This window comes from Rhinoderma darwinii, chromosome 2 (assembly GCF_050947455.1).
Source record: "Rhinoderma darwinii isolate aRhiDar2 chromosome 2, aRhiDar2.hap1, whole genome shotgun sequence".
In the NCBI taxonomy this organism is placed as follows: domain Eukaryota; kingdom Metazoa; phylum Chordata; class Amphibia; order Anura; family Rhinodermatidae; genus Rhinoderma; species Rhinoderma darwinii.
Window position 1 is genome coordinate 421,381,984 of NC_134688.1, and position 15,978 is coordinate 421,397,961.

The window sequence follows — 15,978 nt, forward strand, 5'->3', positions numbered from 1 at the left end:
CCCCTGTTTTGGTCCTACAAAAAGTTGTAGGTGACTGCATTGAAGAGAATGGAGTCATCTTTTCAAAGTCAATAAAATTTTTTTACGGAATTGCTTTGATTAACGCGACCCATCATGCGTTGATCAAAATTGCCATGTACCTTGTTGTCCACATTCTAATTGGCTTGAATAGCAGCAGAAATGTGTAAACAAAGATGTGGATAGAGATTTGGATTTGGACGAGCCCCTATGATAGCAATGAAATTGCAATAATACAGAGGTGTTTTCATGGCGACACAATTACTGCAGGCTTCAGGGGCGGGGCTGTAAACTTAAAGGGGTTGTACAGGTTGGGGGCTCACATCTGGACTGATCATATACGGATGGACAGGTAATTCGCATTAAAAAAAAAGTTTTTTTTTTTAATGTAGCAAGTTGGCTTATTTATTTTTAATCTCGATATAGAACTTCTGGTAGTTTTCCTTTGAGCATTAACCATTACAGCAATATTCTAGTTCAGGAACTCATTTAACTGTTTTAGTTTGTCACATTGGTTTACAACATCTGGTATAGAAAGAAGAACCTGGAGAAAAATAAGCAAACAATAAGTTATCACGTGTACAAGCTCAATAGCCTTGTATGTAAATGAAGCCTGGAATTTACATCTTACCTGTCGTATTCTTACAATAATATTGTCAAGTTTCCGTACTTCTGCCTCTGAAAGTGCTAGATTAGCTGCCAGTATATCCTTCTACAAAAGACCACATATAAATATGAACAGGATTGCCATCATACAGTGCATTCAGAAAGTTTTCAGACCCTTTGACTTTTCACATTTTATTATGTTGAGGCCTTGTGCTAAAATAAAAATCCAAGTTTTTCCCCCATCATTCTGCACTCAATGCCCCATAATGACAAAATGAAAACAGAATTGTAGAGTTTTTTGCAAATTTATTAAAAATGAAAAACTCAAATTTCGCAGACATAGGTATTCAGACCCTTTGCTATGACACTTGAAATTTAGCTCTGGGGGTCTCCCATTTCTCTAGATAATCTTTGAAATCTTTCTACACCTTGATTGAAGTCCACCTGTGGTAAATGTATTTGATTGGACATGATTTGGAAAGACACACCCCTGTCTATATAAATTCTCACTGCTGACAATGCATATCAGAGCAAAAACCAAGCCATGAGGAGGAAAGAGCTCAGAGACAGGATTGTGTGGAGGCACAGATCTGAAGAAGGGTACAAAAACATTTTTGGAGCACCGAAAGCTCCCAAGAGCACAGGGGACTCTCTAATTCTTAAATGGAAGCAGGTTGAAACAGCCAGCACTCTTCCTAGAGCTAGCTGGCCTACCAAACAAAGTAATAAAGGGAGAATGGCCTTGGTAAGAGATGGTGACCAAGAACCCAATGGTCACTCTGGCTGAGCTCCAAAGATCCTATGTACAGATAGGAGAAACTTCCAGAAGGTCAACCATCACTGCAGCACTCCACTGGCAGAGTGGACAGAAAGAAGCCTTTTCTCGGTAACAGACACATGAAAGCCGCGTGAAGTTTGCAAAAAAGCACCTAAAGGACTCTCAGACTGTGAGACACAAGATTCTGTGGTCTGATGAAACCAAGACTTGACGCTTAGAACTGAAGCCAAAAAGTTATGTCTGGAGGAAACCGGGCACCACTCATCACCTGCCCAATACAATCCCTACAGTGAAGCACGGTGGTGGCAGCATCATGCTGTGGGGTGTTGTTCAGCGGCTGGGACTGGGAGACAGGTCAGGGTTGAGGGAAAGATAATTGGAGCAAAGTACAGAGACATTCTTAATGAAAGCCTGATCCTGAGTGCTCTGGACCTCAGACTGGGCCGAAGGTTCACCTTCCAACAAAACAACGACCCTAAGCACACAGCCAGGACAATACAGGAGCGACTTCGGGAGAACTCTGTGAATGTCTTTGAGTGGTTTCAAGTATGGGCTCTGGCTGGGACAAACAAACATCTCTGGAGAGACCTGAAAATGGCTGTACGACAGTCCCCATCAAACCTGACAGAGCTTGAGAGGATCTGCAGAAAATCCCCAAATCCAGGTGTGCAAACCTTGTGGCATCATACCCAAGAAGACTGGAGGCTGTTATCGCTGCCAAAGGTGCTTCAACTAAGTGCTGAGTAAAGGGTCTGAATACTGACGGTCAATGCAATAGTCTAGTTTTTCCTTTTCAAGAAATTAGCAAAGATTACTAGCATTCGGTTTTCACTTAGTCAGTATGTGGTATTTAGTGCAGAATGATGGGGAAGAGCTTGAATTTTTTATATTTAAGCACAAGGCCTCAACATAACAAAATGTGAAAAAAAAATGTTTAGGGTCTGAAGACTTTCCAAATGCATTGTATATGTAAAACAAATGTCTATTATAACGGACTGCTCTGTGTCCTTAACTCCATCCCACTCACCCCATTTAAAGTTGTCTGGGATGGCCAATTTTAAGAAACCTGGTTAGAAGTGGCCATTTTTATTGAAATTAAATTAGTTTATTAATATTCATAATAAATTAGGCACGCTATTATTTCTTACATCCCCAAGACCGACTGCATTGTTCCCATGGTCCTCCAACTCCTCCCTCCCATACAGCAGTCTTGTCATGAGGCCACTAAATCCAATAGTTCTGGTGCTGTACAGGGATGGGGGTGAGACATTGCTTACATCCTCACAAGCTATACACACATCCATACCTGCCTACCTACACCTGTTCACACAGTCTGTTTTTCTTTTGCAGGCAGAAAAATCTGCCTCAAAATTCCTTCAGGAATCAGCATAAAAAAACCTCAGTGTGAACTTGCCCTAAAATTACAAACTTTAACTTCTATGGAAATGGCCATGGTGAAGCCCCTTTAACATTCTATTGGAGTAGTCCTTGTTCCTGATGTTATGAAGTTAAATTAGATCCTGTGTTTTAGGACACTGAGCGTTCCTATACACAATGCCATCAGATAGATTGGGCTGTCACACTGATGCCATGTGCTGCTCTCCTATAGAGTCAAGGTTCATAAATGAGGTAAGTTAACCATCAATGAAGAAGGTGAAAATTTTAAGCTGAACGGTAACATAACTAAGGAATGATCTTTCTAAAGGAGTTTGACAATTTGTAAAATACTTACGTGTCTCATTAGTCGCTGAATTGCTTCTGACTTTGAATATTCAGTGTCAACGAGTTTCAGTCTTAATGTAGTTAACTAAGGAAAACCAAATTAAGGATAAAAAAAATCTGGTTATAAAATAGAAGGCTAGAGCCAACCAACAATATTCCGGTCAGTGAAAAGTCACCTGACAACCGTAAAAGAAATCCAACATTGTTGGAATTCTTGCGATTACTACAAGTGGCACAAAACCATTTTTTCACCATAGAAAACCAATAAGGTTGGGGTAGAATTGCAGGTTAAAGTCTAAGGCCCCATTTGCACATGGCCGTGCCCGTAATCACTGTCAGTCATTACGGGCATGGGCGGCCGTGGACAGCCACTCGCATTTTCGGTCCGTGCTCCCATACAAAGTATCGGAACACGGCCCGTAAAAAGCAAAATATACGACATGTCCTATCTTTTCTGGAGACTTTCTACAGCCCGTAACGGGAAGGTGTCCAGAATAGAAATTAATGGGTCCCTAATTGCAGACGAATTCTACGGTCATGTGTATGGGGCTAAGTGATTGATCGTTTAGCCAACAGCCTTCTCTGTCAGACTAATCAGTTTGGCTAGAAGATTATTTCTACGTTGAGAGGGATAAACGACCACAAGACACCTTTATAAACGCTTATCTTGGAGGAAACAGTAGCATTGGATGGACGAGATGAAATCTCAATCCTGATGGCAGATGTCGAGGGATAGACCGCTAGCACTAATTGCCATGAAATTGTTTGGAAATTGGTGGGATCCACCTAAAAAAAATAAATCGTGTCTGCTGCCAGCAACAAACATGAGGGGAAGGCGTCACATATGCAAAAGTAAAGAAAGTAGTGCGACTCACATCTTTGTGCAAGAGTAGTTTCTCCATAATCCAGTTTCTTGCAGCCTCTGTGGAATTCTGAGATAGTTCTTGTTTCAGGACTTCCACCTCTTTTTCACACACCTTCAGAGACACCTGTAACTCTGTATTTTCCTGAATAAGAACCTAATAGAATGCATATATGAAATTATGGAAATCTTTAAGTGCCCCGAACACATACATGTAAACCTCACCAGAGAAAACAGGGACTTGACCATACTAATTTCATATGTCAAATATGGGAAATGTAGGTAACTGAAAATTTTATACATACTTGTACCGCATCAGACCGAAGCATTTTAATCTATACATTGACCATGGTGTTGTTAAAGGGGTTTTCCGGGTAAAAAAGTTTTTTTGTGCGTTTAAATAAGAGGTGAGGACTACTTACTTATAGAAGGACACTGCGTCGGTGAGGTGTGTACTGCCGTTTTCCAGCACCAGTCATCTGATCACATCAGCACCCACAGTTCATTGGGAGTCAGTGGTTCGAACACCTGTCTCCTACGTCACTGGGCTAAACATGCCCCAGTGGTCGATTTGTCACGGCAGCATGTGACCTAAATACATTCCCTTCCATTGTGTTTTATCCTCCTTGCGGTCTCCCCGTATCAGGCAGATGCGCTGTGCAGTCAAGTAGCATTTTAAACAGTGCATGCACCGGTGACGGTCTCTAAGAGAGGACACAGCCCTGTTATTTAGTGCGGAGTGACTGGGTTTAAGCAAAATATTAGCAGACCCAGTGATCTCCCTTCCATAATGTAAGTGAGGACACCGTTTACTAATATTTTCTTACATATAATCAGACCGCACTATGAACATTGCAGTGCAGTCAAGACACATCGGAAACAAATAGCCAGGAAGACGACCTGCAGGGGGAGGTGTTCAGCGTGCATGGATAAAGAGGAGGAGGGTGATGGGTTCAGGCTGTGTGGATGTAGACAAGGGGTTAAGGAGAAAGAAAAAATAAATAAAATCTCCCAGTAACCCGAACACTTCATTGGCCTGAGACTAGGGAACGGAGTTCTGTGGTCGAGTGGCAATGGCGGAATGATGCATTTGACAGTCGTAGTGTCCATATAAGTAAGTAGTACTCATTTGTCATTTAAAGCAGCAAAAAAAAAAAAAAAAAATCCCCAGGAAAAACCTTTTAAAGATTGGAGGTAGGACAAATATTTGTGCGCTTAGAAGGTATGCGGTATAGGTTATTACATGATGTGAATATATAGAATTATTACCTCCTTTTTTTTCGCCTTACTAAACTGCTGCAATATCTTCTGTTCTTGTTGATTCACAACCTCCTGAAGCTCGCTGATGCACTGCAGACAGATGGTATGTATAAGTCATCAAGTCAACATTGCTCCAGTCACATCACATGTTTGCCATACAGGAAAAAAAATTCGAGGAAACAAATAGAAGTCGGCGGCAAAATGGTGCATTGACTCTTTCGATTTACTGGTTTTTTTTTTGTTCGTTTTTTAAAGCAATATATGCCAATATGTGCAATACAACTTTAGGTATTCAGTGTCAACTAGTTTCAGGATGTTTACATTTTCATTGTGACTTTGGTTCACTATAAAAGCTACAATGCTCTTCCGGATCAGTCGTTGGATGGATACCACGGACACCTAACATACCCCAAATAAAGATTATGTACAACTTAAAAAAAAAAAAATAAAAATCGTTTTTAAACAAAAAATGTGTATCAGTGTGATTGGTGCAACTTCGTAATTACTTTTTATTAACAATTATTTTTACTTTTTCAGATACAGCTACGTTGTATTCTGTATACAGAGCAGCTGTATCTTGTGCTGAAATTTGAACCTGTCAGGTAAGCAGCACTGACTGGCTCAGTGACAAGAGGAGTGTCTCTGACACGCAGGATCCAGTTGTTATCGATCACATCTAAGTTCATAACAGATGATAGATTCAGGTCTCAGCGCACGACACAGCTGCTCTGCATACAAGATACAAAGCAGCTGTATCTGAAAAAGTAACAATGACTACAAAAAAAAGTAATTACAAAGTTGCACCACACATTTTTTTTAAAAAAATAGCTTTTAAAAAGGTGTAAATAGCCTTTAACTAAAGAATTTCCGCTTCTCGCGCCATTTTTTCCCATCAAATTCGTCAGAGCCTTTGACCGCAGTGTGTATGGGAAAATCTGAAGGGAATTTAACTTGATGGGAAAATTTAAATCAGAGTTACTAAACGGTCACCTTTTCTTTGCTGGTTACTTTTTCATCCAAGATACAATTTCTCCTTTTCAGGTTGCCAAACTCTTCCTGGAGGACACGCATTTCAGACATATGCTGGAATCTTTGACTCTGAAGTTCTTCTTTTAGAGATGAGCTGAGAGTAAAAAATAAATAAAATGTAATTGGATAGAGGTCATCACAGAACTCTTGAACAGGCCATTGGGAAAAACACCATTCATATGGTTTACAGGAGTTCAAATCAACTCTATGGCAGTTAAAGCATATCTAACTTTTCAGGACAAGTTGCCATATGTGTGTAACACTTTTATTATATAACTTGTATATGGCCTTATTTTTACAGTTTTCCCACTCTGCAGGCTCTTCCTCTGTTTTCACTGCACTAGTGGGTGGAGCCTAACTGTTTTCGTGTCTTGGATACACAGCACACAGAGAAGGAGAATCCTGCTCTAACATACATACACATACTAGCAGCTGCAGCACATCTGTGTCTCACTCTGCTCCCCCATCCCCTCTCCATGTCTGTGTCGCTCTTTGCTCTCCCTCCCATCTCCAATGACTTCTATGAGCAGCCAGTGAAGAGACACTCCCTCACTTCCTCTGCTATGTAACGAATGACGGATTTTGCTTGACAATAGGTGGTGGACAGCAAATTACCGGAAGGGAGACGCATAGTGGCAGTAAATTCACAAAGAAATTGCATGGATAAACATTGCATGGACTACATTTTAACAGTAAGTAAATGACAAAGTTGATATACAGTGGTGCTTGAAAGTTTGTGAATTTTTTTTTATAATAATAAAAGTTTTTATTGAACCAATATGCATCACAACACATGAATCCACAGGATCTATCACATATTATTCAAGTATATCACAGTGTTGGTTCAAAGTTTTACAGAAAAGAACCCCATAACATAAAACCAGAACAACATGGTCTATTCAAAGTAGTATACAATATCAGTATCTATCTGTATCACATCACATTGCTACAATATCCGGAATCTTTCCATTTATCCCAATAGGAAGCCTTCTTATACACACCTTGAATCGAGGCCAATGAACATTGCATAACACAATTATTACTCACATAATGTACAAGTTCAGGAATAGTAGGTACAGTAACAGATTTCCAATATTTTACAATCAAAATTTTGGCCGATAACATCATATGAAACAAAATGAGTCTATCATTATGAGCAAAGTCAACAAAACCTACATGTAACAATGCCAGGGCCGGTGATGACGTAATTGAAGTTCCCATAATAGATTTTAAAAGACTCTCGACTCGTGTCCAGAAAACTTTAATAGCCGGACAACCCAAAAAAATATGAAGTATCGTACCTCTAGAGGCAAGGCATCTCCAACACTGAGAAGAGGAAGAAGGATATATAAGAGACAGACGATGTGGAGTATAATACCATCTATACAAAAGTTTCCTTGAAGCCTCTAAATGTGTTGCACACTTTGAAAGGGAGAATGCCAATTTAAATGTGGATTCCCATTCCTCCATAGTAATAGAGATGTCTAAATCCGACTCCCATTTTGCCAAGCAGGCTATTGGCTTTTGAGAAAATTTCGCACAGAACGCTGCATATATAGTCTAGAGATAACCTTGGCCGTTCTAGCGAAGTTCCTAAATGCCATTTCCTCAACAGATCTAGGAAAAACATCATATCTAGGAAGAGAATTCAGCAGATTTCTCACCTCGTAATTACTTATAAAAATCATTCCTAGGAATTCTGAATTTATGTCATATATCAGCAAACGGTAGAAGCGGACCATGGTCCAGAATATCAGAAACTACTTCAATCCCTGCATCAATCCAATTTTGCAATACTATATCAGGAGTTAGAAAAGGAATAAGTCGAAGAGGTAAATCAAGACACCTCATCGGAAAAATAGGAGCATCTACACAGAACTTTTTCCAAACTCTAAATCCTGCGTCCAATGTTAGAAATGTAGACTTGGGAAGTTTATCTCCCTTAGCTAACATCCACAATTGAGCATCAATTGGAAAATTTTCATGTAACTCCTTTTACTTAGATATCCAATGTTTCTTCGCATACTGGATAGACCAAAACCTGCTTTGATCTAAAATCACTGCATAATAGCAAAGAGACATCTGCGGAATAGCCAAACCCCCCTTGCCAATAGGCCTGTATAAGACTTCTGCTGAGATTCTGGGACATACCTATTCACTATACCTTGAAGTTGTTTTAGAAAGGCGTTCGACTAGGAATTTACCTACTTTCTTAACATGTACAATATTTCTGGCAACACCATCATTTTAATAGCGGAGATACAACCCACCCATGATGCTTCATATTTTAAATAGTTAGCCAGGTCCAGCTCCACCTGTTTTAGTAACGGTAGAGAATTATGCTTATGAAAAAGGGAAGTGGGATAAGCCAATTTTATACCTAGATATGGTATGGAATCTACTGCCCATAAGAACGCATATTTGGTTTGTAAAGACCTCTGAAGAACATCTGGTATATTCATACCCAATATTACTGACTTACTCACATTCAACTTCTAGTATGAAACTGAACTAAACTCTTCTAAAATCTTAGTAACTGCTGGCAAAGACACCTCAGGTTTAGACATTGCAATAATCACTTAGTCTGCGAATAATACAATTTTATGATCCGTTGCGCCTACTTTACCACTAATCTCAGGATTTGAACGAATTAAAGCTGCGAAAGGTTCCATCACCATAGTAAAAATAAGCGGGGATAAAAGACAACCTTGCCTTGTCCCATTAGTAATACCGAATTTTTTGGAAGAATATCCAGATGTATTTACCAGTGTTGACGGAGAAGTATAGGAGAGCCAGAATACTATGGTGAGCCACCCCATTAATACCAAATGTGGACAGAATTTCCCCCAAATAGCCCCATTGAACCCGAACAAAGGCCTTCTCCGCGTCAAGGGAAAGAAGCAAAGAAGGCACCCGATCTCTTTCAACCAAACCTAATAAATTCACAAACCTCCGAGTCCCATCTGAAGAAAGCCTCCCCCTTACAAACCCCACTTGATCCGGATGTATCAGATCAGGCAGTACCTTAGCTAATTGTTCTGCAATAATTTTAGAGTATAATTTAAAGAGGCTCTGTCACCAGATTATCAAATCCCTATCTCCTATTGAATATGATCGGCGTTGCAATGTAGATAAGAGCAAAGTTGTTTGTTTTTTTTAAAACGATAATTTTTGCCCAAGAGATATATATATATACACACACACACACACACACACACACACACACACACACACACACACACACACACAGTAAAGGAAATAAGTATTTGATCCCTTGCTGATTTTGTAAGTTTGCCCACTGTCGAAGACATGAACAGTCTAGAATTTTTAGGCTAGGTTAATTGTACCAGTGAGAGATAGATTATATAAAAAAAAAAAAAAAACAGAAAATAACATTGTCAAGATTATATATATTTGCATTGTGCACAGAGAAATAAGTATTTGATCCCTTTGGCAAACAAGACTTAATACTTGGTGGCAAAACCCTTGTTGACAAGCACAGCAGTCAGTCGTTTTTTGTAGTTGATGAGGTTTGCACACGTTAGATGCAATTTTGGCCCACTCCTCTTTGCAGATCATCTGTAAATCATTAAGATTTCGAGGCTGTCGCTTGGCAACTCGGATCTTCAGCTCCCTCCATAAGTTTTCGATGGGATTAAGGTCTGGAGACTGGCTAGGCCACTCCATGACCTTAATGTGCTTCTTTTTGAGCCACTCCTTCGTTGCCTTGGCTGTAGGTTTCGGGTCATTGACGTGCTGGAAGACCCAGCCACGAGCCATTTTTAATGTCCTGGTGGAGGGAAGGAGGTTGTCACTCAGGATTTGACGGTACATGGCTCCATCAATTCTCCCATTGATGCGGTGAAGTAGTCCTGTGCCCTTAGCAGAGAAACACCCCCAAAACATAATGTTTCCACCTCCATGCTTGACAGTGGGGACGGTGTTCTTTGGGTCATAGGCAGCATTTCTCTTCCTCCAAACATGGCGAGTTGAATTACTGCCAAAGAGCTCAATTTTAGTCTCATCTGACCACAGCACCTTCTCCCAATCACTCTCAGAATCATCCAGATGTTCATTTGCAAACTTCAGACGGGCCTGTACATGTGCCTTCTTGAGCAGGGGGACCTTGTGGGCACTGCAGGATTTTAATCCATTACGGCGTAATGTGTTACCAATGGTTTTATTGGCGACTGTGGTCCCAGCTGCCTTGAAATCATTAACAAGTTCCCCCCATGTAGTTTTCGGCTGAGCTCTCACCTTCCTCAGTTGTCTCCTTCTCACCCAGCGTCTTACTTATGGGTTTGTAGCCCATTCCAGCCTTGTACAGGTCTATGATCTTGTCCCCGACATCCTTAGAAAGCTCTTTGGTCTTGCCCATGTTGTAGAGGTTAGAGTCAGACTGATTAATTGAGTCTGTGGACAGGAGTCTTTTATACAGGTGACCATGTAAGACAGCTGTCTTTAATGCAGGCACCAAGTTGATTTGGAGCGTGTAACTGGTCTGGAGGAGGCTGAACTCTTAATGGTTGTTAGGGGATCAAATACTTATTTCTCTGTGCACAATGCAAATAAATATATATAATTTTGACTGTGTGATTTTCTGTTTTGTTTTTTTTATATAATCTATCTCTCACTGGTAAAATAAAACTAGCCTAAAAATTCTAGACTGTTCATGTCTTTGACAGTGGGCAAACTTACAAAATCAGCAAGGGATCAGATACTTATTTCCTTCACTGTATATATATATATATATATATATATATATATATATATATATATATATATATATATATATATACCATAAACACAACAAAAATTGAACAGCACATTCCAACTAAATGATACAAAATACGCAGGTGCAAGAACACCTATGACTGCAGATATACAGCAGATATAAAAAAATGGCGACAGCACCCTGCAACACTAATGCCACCTAAACCACTAAATATAAATAGATATGCACTAAAGCTCAATCTACCTACAAATAGGGAGGTTCTTAGTGCACATTTTGATCAAAAAGTGTTAGCCCACCTGCCACGACAAGGCGACCTCTGTAAGGTGGGAACCTACGCTGCACATACACCCAGAACTGGGACTAAGCCTACATATATACCTGGGGATGGTAGGATCCAGCATTGAACTGATTAAAATCACCCAGGGCAGAATGGGAGGAGTGCAAGAACAACAAGTGGAGGCAGTCACTAACCCCACATATATGGATACATATATATATATATATATATATATATATTTATGCAATGAGCTTTTCAATGGACAACTGGGCGTGTTTTCTCGTTTTACCAACTGGGCGTTGTGAATAGAAGAAGTGTATGACGAATCAGCATCATACACTTCTCATCGTTCCCACCCAGCTTCTTTCACTGCATACAGCGTGACGTAACCCACAGGTCCTTCAACATTGTCGTCGTACAAAGAAGATACATCGGCTCCAGGCGTCCAAAAGGTTAATATGCTCGTCTCTAGGGAGTTGGCTATGCTTACCTGCACATACCCTGCACTGTACCCTCTGACGTCTGGAGCTGATGTGTCTTCTCTCTTCCGACGCCAAGGTTGAAGAACCTGTGGGTGACGTCATTATTCCCAGCCAGCTTCTTTCACTGCAGACACGCAGCGTGACGTCACCCACAGGTCCTTTAAAGGGACTATTAAGACCCTTGACATTAAGGGAAGCTATTTGTAACACCATCACATTGCAATATTAAAGCCACCTATTATAACTCCATTGAGACCCCCCACTGACATAGGAAAATAGATGACGACATTTACATAGCAATGTAGATAAGCTTTACCTAGACCAAAAAACAGAACAAAAAGTACAGCTGACACACTGTCAGTAACCCTGAACCAAACCAGTGAAACGTCGCATCCATAGGCAGGATGCACAGGGAGGAAAAAAGAGACATCACTTGCAAGGTCTCAACATGAGCCGTACCAAGGCATAGACCATTATCAACTTTAGGTATGACACTTTAGGCACTATACTGAACACCAGTCCAGGACCCTGCAAAAAAGAAATGTCCGAAAACGTTCAGACCCTCCAAAGGCCATCAATGAATTCTATTGAGAGGAACATGATTAAATCAATGTGGAGATTTTGTAACCCACTCCTCCTCTAGCCGGGGTGCAACATTCTATCTTGACGACGAACCTGAAGAACCATGCGGGGACAACCGCCATTCTTGAAGCAACTGCAGCACTCTCCCAGGTGAATTTGCCATCACCTTCCTGCCAGCCTTCGTGATCACCATCTTCACTGGAAATCCACACTTATATTGGATATTATGCATTCTCAGAGTTCTTGCAACCTCCTGGAATTCTTTCCTTTTAGCCAAAGTCACTGCAGATAAGTCTGTAAAGACCAACATGTCACAAAATCGTTCAGGAATATCTCCCGGATTTCTAGCAGCTTGCATCATCTTTTCCTTGAAATGGAAGAAATGCAGCCGAGCAATCACATCTCTGGGTATGGCGGCAGAAGGCTCCTTAGGTTTCGGGATGCGATGAACTCTGTCAATAAGTAAATCTAGTGCCGGAGAGTCAGGCAAGAGTGCTACAAAATAATCAGTGAGAAATTCCCCAATTGCTACGGTTTAATTGATTCAGGTATACCCCTGAACCTGACATTGTTACGCTGAGAACGATCCTCCATAATCGGCAATTTTTAAGCGCATGATCCCCACTTCTTCCTCCAGGGAAGAATTAATATCCACCAGCTCATTATGTGCGGTAGAAAATTCCGCCATCTTGGTCTCCATATGAGATGTACGATCACCAAGTGCAGTAAATTCAGCTTGTATATTCAAAAAAGCTGACTGTATGTCCTTTTGCAAAAAAGATCTCAAATTCTCCAGCATCCCTTTCAGCACATCCTTCGTAACAGGATGAAACTGCCGGGAGTGAAGAGGTAAGTGTTGTAAGTTTTGTGAAGCACATGGCGGTCCTCCGTCCATGTCCACCGCGGGAGACATTTCAGGCAACCCCACATAAGTACTCACAGTACTCCGGAGATGATCCGGTCCAGGGACCCCCGATGACAGTTGGGGGGAAGCGATGCAACCAGATACACTGGATGTGGAGGACGCGGGGGAAGGAGTAGCTCTGTCTCCCTGTTCCATGTCCGGTCTAGCGCCGGCGCCATCTTGAGACCTCGTGGACAAAGAACTCTAGGTCTGGCTGAGCTCGCCTTCTTTTTTGCTTTCCCCATGTGAAGCGTTGATGTCGCTTGTTGTCCTGTAACCCTAAAGTCACTTATCATCTCTCGATGTGCCGATTAAAGCTGCTTTGATGCCTGGTGTAACGGAGATAAGGCAAACACGACTTACTCCATGCTCGTCCGGCCACGCCCCCACTCCAGAATTTTCTATATCTTTGTATACATTTTACCTAAAGCTACATCAGATTTTCATACAAGTCCCAGAACCAAATCAGGAAAGCGTCAAAAATATGAAAAACTTGGTAATTTTAGTAAAATGATCCAATACCACATATTTGTGAGTGGCAAAAGTATGTGAACCTTTAGGATTAGCAGATAATTTGAAGGTGAAATTAAAGTCCGTTTTTTCAATCAATGGGATGATAATCAGGTGCGAGTGGGCGACTTGTTTTGCTAGATCCCTTTTTGTTTTTAAAGTCTGAGTTGATGGAAAACTTTAGGGTGAATGGACCCCTCTCCCAGAGCTGGTCTCTCTAAGCTGAGAAAATCTGCGCCCAATTGAGGTATGTGGACTACTGACCGCTATGAAATATGCTGCTCCGCCAACAATAGCATCTGAAAGGATTGCCATGGAATCGCCAGACCTCTGGTGTCGCCATGGTGGTTCAGATAAGAAACCGCTGTGGAGTTCTCGTTCTGGTTCCTGACTGACCAACACTGAAATAGAGTCCAATGGGAAAGGGCTAAGAAGACTGCCTTCAATTCCAGAACGGTGATCTGTAAGGCCATATCCTCCTGCGATCAAGCGCCCTGAAACACGTGGAGACCAAAAAGCTGAACCACACTTGGACAGACTGGCATATATTGAGACGACCAGCCACTGGAGACGGAGAAAAGACTGACCTATCGTGATGGCCAGTGTGGTCTCCCACCATCACACTTTGACAAACCCAAGTTGGCAGGAGAACCAACTTGTACTGTCAGTCCTGAGATGTCCCAGCACAAGAGCCTCACCCCTTTGAGGGACCTGGATTGGAATTTTGCATATGGAACTGCCTCGAAAGTCAAGACCATCCTGCCCAACACCCATATGCGAAACCGGGTAGATGGAGAGTCCTGGAGAAGATCATTCACACACTCCATGGTCTGAGTTGGGACTAATGAGTATTTCCCCTCGTTGACGATCCACCTGAAACTTTTCAATGTGTACATAGTAATAATGCGACCACCGACCACAGGGATTCTATGCGAAATACTCAGCAAGCAAAGAAAGCAGTTTAACTTCCTTCGATCCAGGACAGATCCATCCCTTTCTTGGTAATGTGAAGAGATTCAAGTAGGATCCCTAAAAAGTTTGCGTTCCCAACATCAGATTACGGTATAGTGTATGATGTAAAGATAACGATTCTCAGAAAACACAATCTCCAGTGAAAGCTCTGATCAGACATTGAGGTAGCAAACAATGAGGGGAGATTCTAGGTATGAAGCCTGCGTTACTGTGAATGCAGCTATGTACCAGTAAAAGATAAGTAATGTAATGCATTTACAAAGTTACTCAACTGTTTATGTAGGTTAAGTCTATATAAACTGTAAAATGGACATACCCATAGAGTTTCCTTCATATTATATTAGGCACCAGTATTACACTTAAGCAGTCTCTGCTCTACTCCCACTCACATTTCCATTTTGAAGCCTTGGATGATCTGCCGTTTTTTCTCCATGGCATTCGACGAGGTGGTGACGACATCAGCAACAATGCTACTCAACTCAACTACTATATCTGGCAAACGTTTCTCTGGTGTACCTAGAAATCAAGAAACATTTTTACCAATCACGTGTAAAAAAAAACAACACATTATCTATATGGAGCTTTATGGAGAGGCTTTTTCATTTTCCAGCAGGACATGGCACGTGCCCACACTGCCAAAAGTACCAATACCTGGTTTATTAACCACAGTATCACTGTATTGGCCAGCAAACTCACCTGACCTAAACCCCATAAAGAATCTATAGGGTATTGTCAAGAGCAAGAGGAGACACCAGACCCAACAATGCAGACGAGCTGAAGGCCACTATCAAAGCAACCTGGGCTTCCATAACACCTCAGCAGCGCCACAGGCTGATCACCTCCATGCCACGCCGCATTGATACCACCTCAGCAGTGCCACAGGCTGATCACCTCCATGCCACGCCGCATTGATACCACCTCAGCAGTGCCACAGGCTGATCGCCTCCATGCCACGCCGCATTGATACCACCTCAGCAGTGCCACAGGCTGATCACCTCCATGCCACGCCGCATTGATGCAGAAATTCATGCAAAGTCGCAGCTCCGACCAAGTATTGAGGGCATATACTGTACATACTTTTCAGTAGGCCAACATTTGGGTATTAAAAATCATTTTTGAAATTGGGCTTAAACAATATTCAAATTTTGAGACGCAGAATTTTTGGTTTTCATTAACAGTTAGCCACAATTATCAACATTAAAAAGAAAAAAAATGTTGCAAATCGATCAGTGTGTGTAATG

The 15,978-nt window shown here is 41.4% G+C and overlaps 1 protein-coding gene across 3 annotated transcripts in view; it reads right to left on the reverse strand.

The window, feature by feature from the left end:
* Window positions 1-380: 380 nt before the first annotated feature.
* The window catches only part of SPAG5 (sperm associated antigen 5), a 97,232-nt gene continuing 81,634 nt past the window's right edge, over window positions 381-15,978 (reverse strand). For all 3 annotated transcript variants that reach the window (XM_075854270.1, XM_075854271.1, XM_075854272.1), the window contains 7 exons: window positions 15,127-15,253; window positions 6,237-6,369; window positions 5,256-5,336; window positions 4,000-4,143; window positions 3,135-3,209; window positions 650-730; window positions 381-562 (listed from right to left, as the gene is read on the reverse strand). In XM_075854270.1, coding sequence (XP_075710385.1) covers window positions 491-562; window positions 650-730; window positions 3,135-3,209; window positions 4,000-4,143; window positions 5,256-5,336; window positions 6,237-6,369; window positions 15,127-15,253 — 713 coding nt within the window. In that variant the 3' untranslated portion in view covers window positions 381-490. The remainder of the gene's footprint in view (window positions 563-649; window positions 731-3,134; window positions 3,210-3,999; window positions 4,144-5,255; window positions 5,337-6,236; window positions 6,370-15,126; window positions 15,254-15,978) is intronic.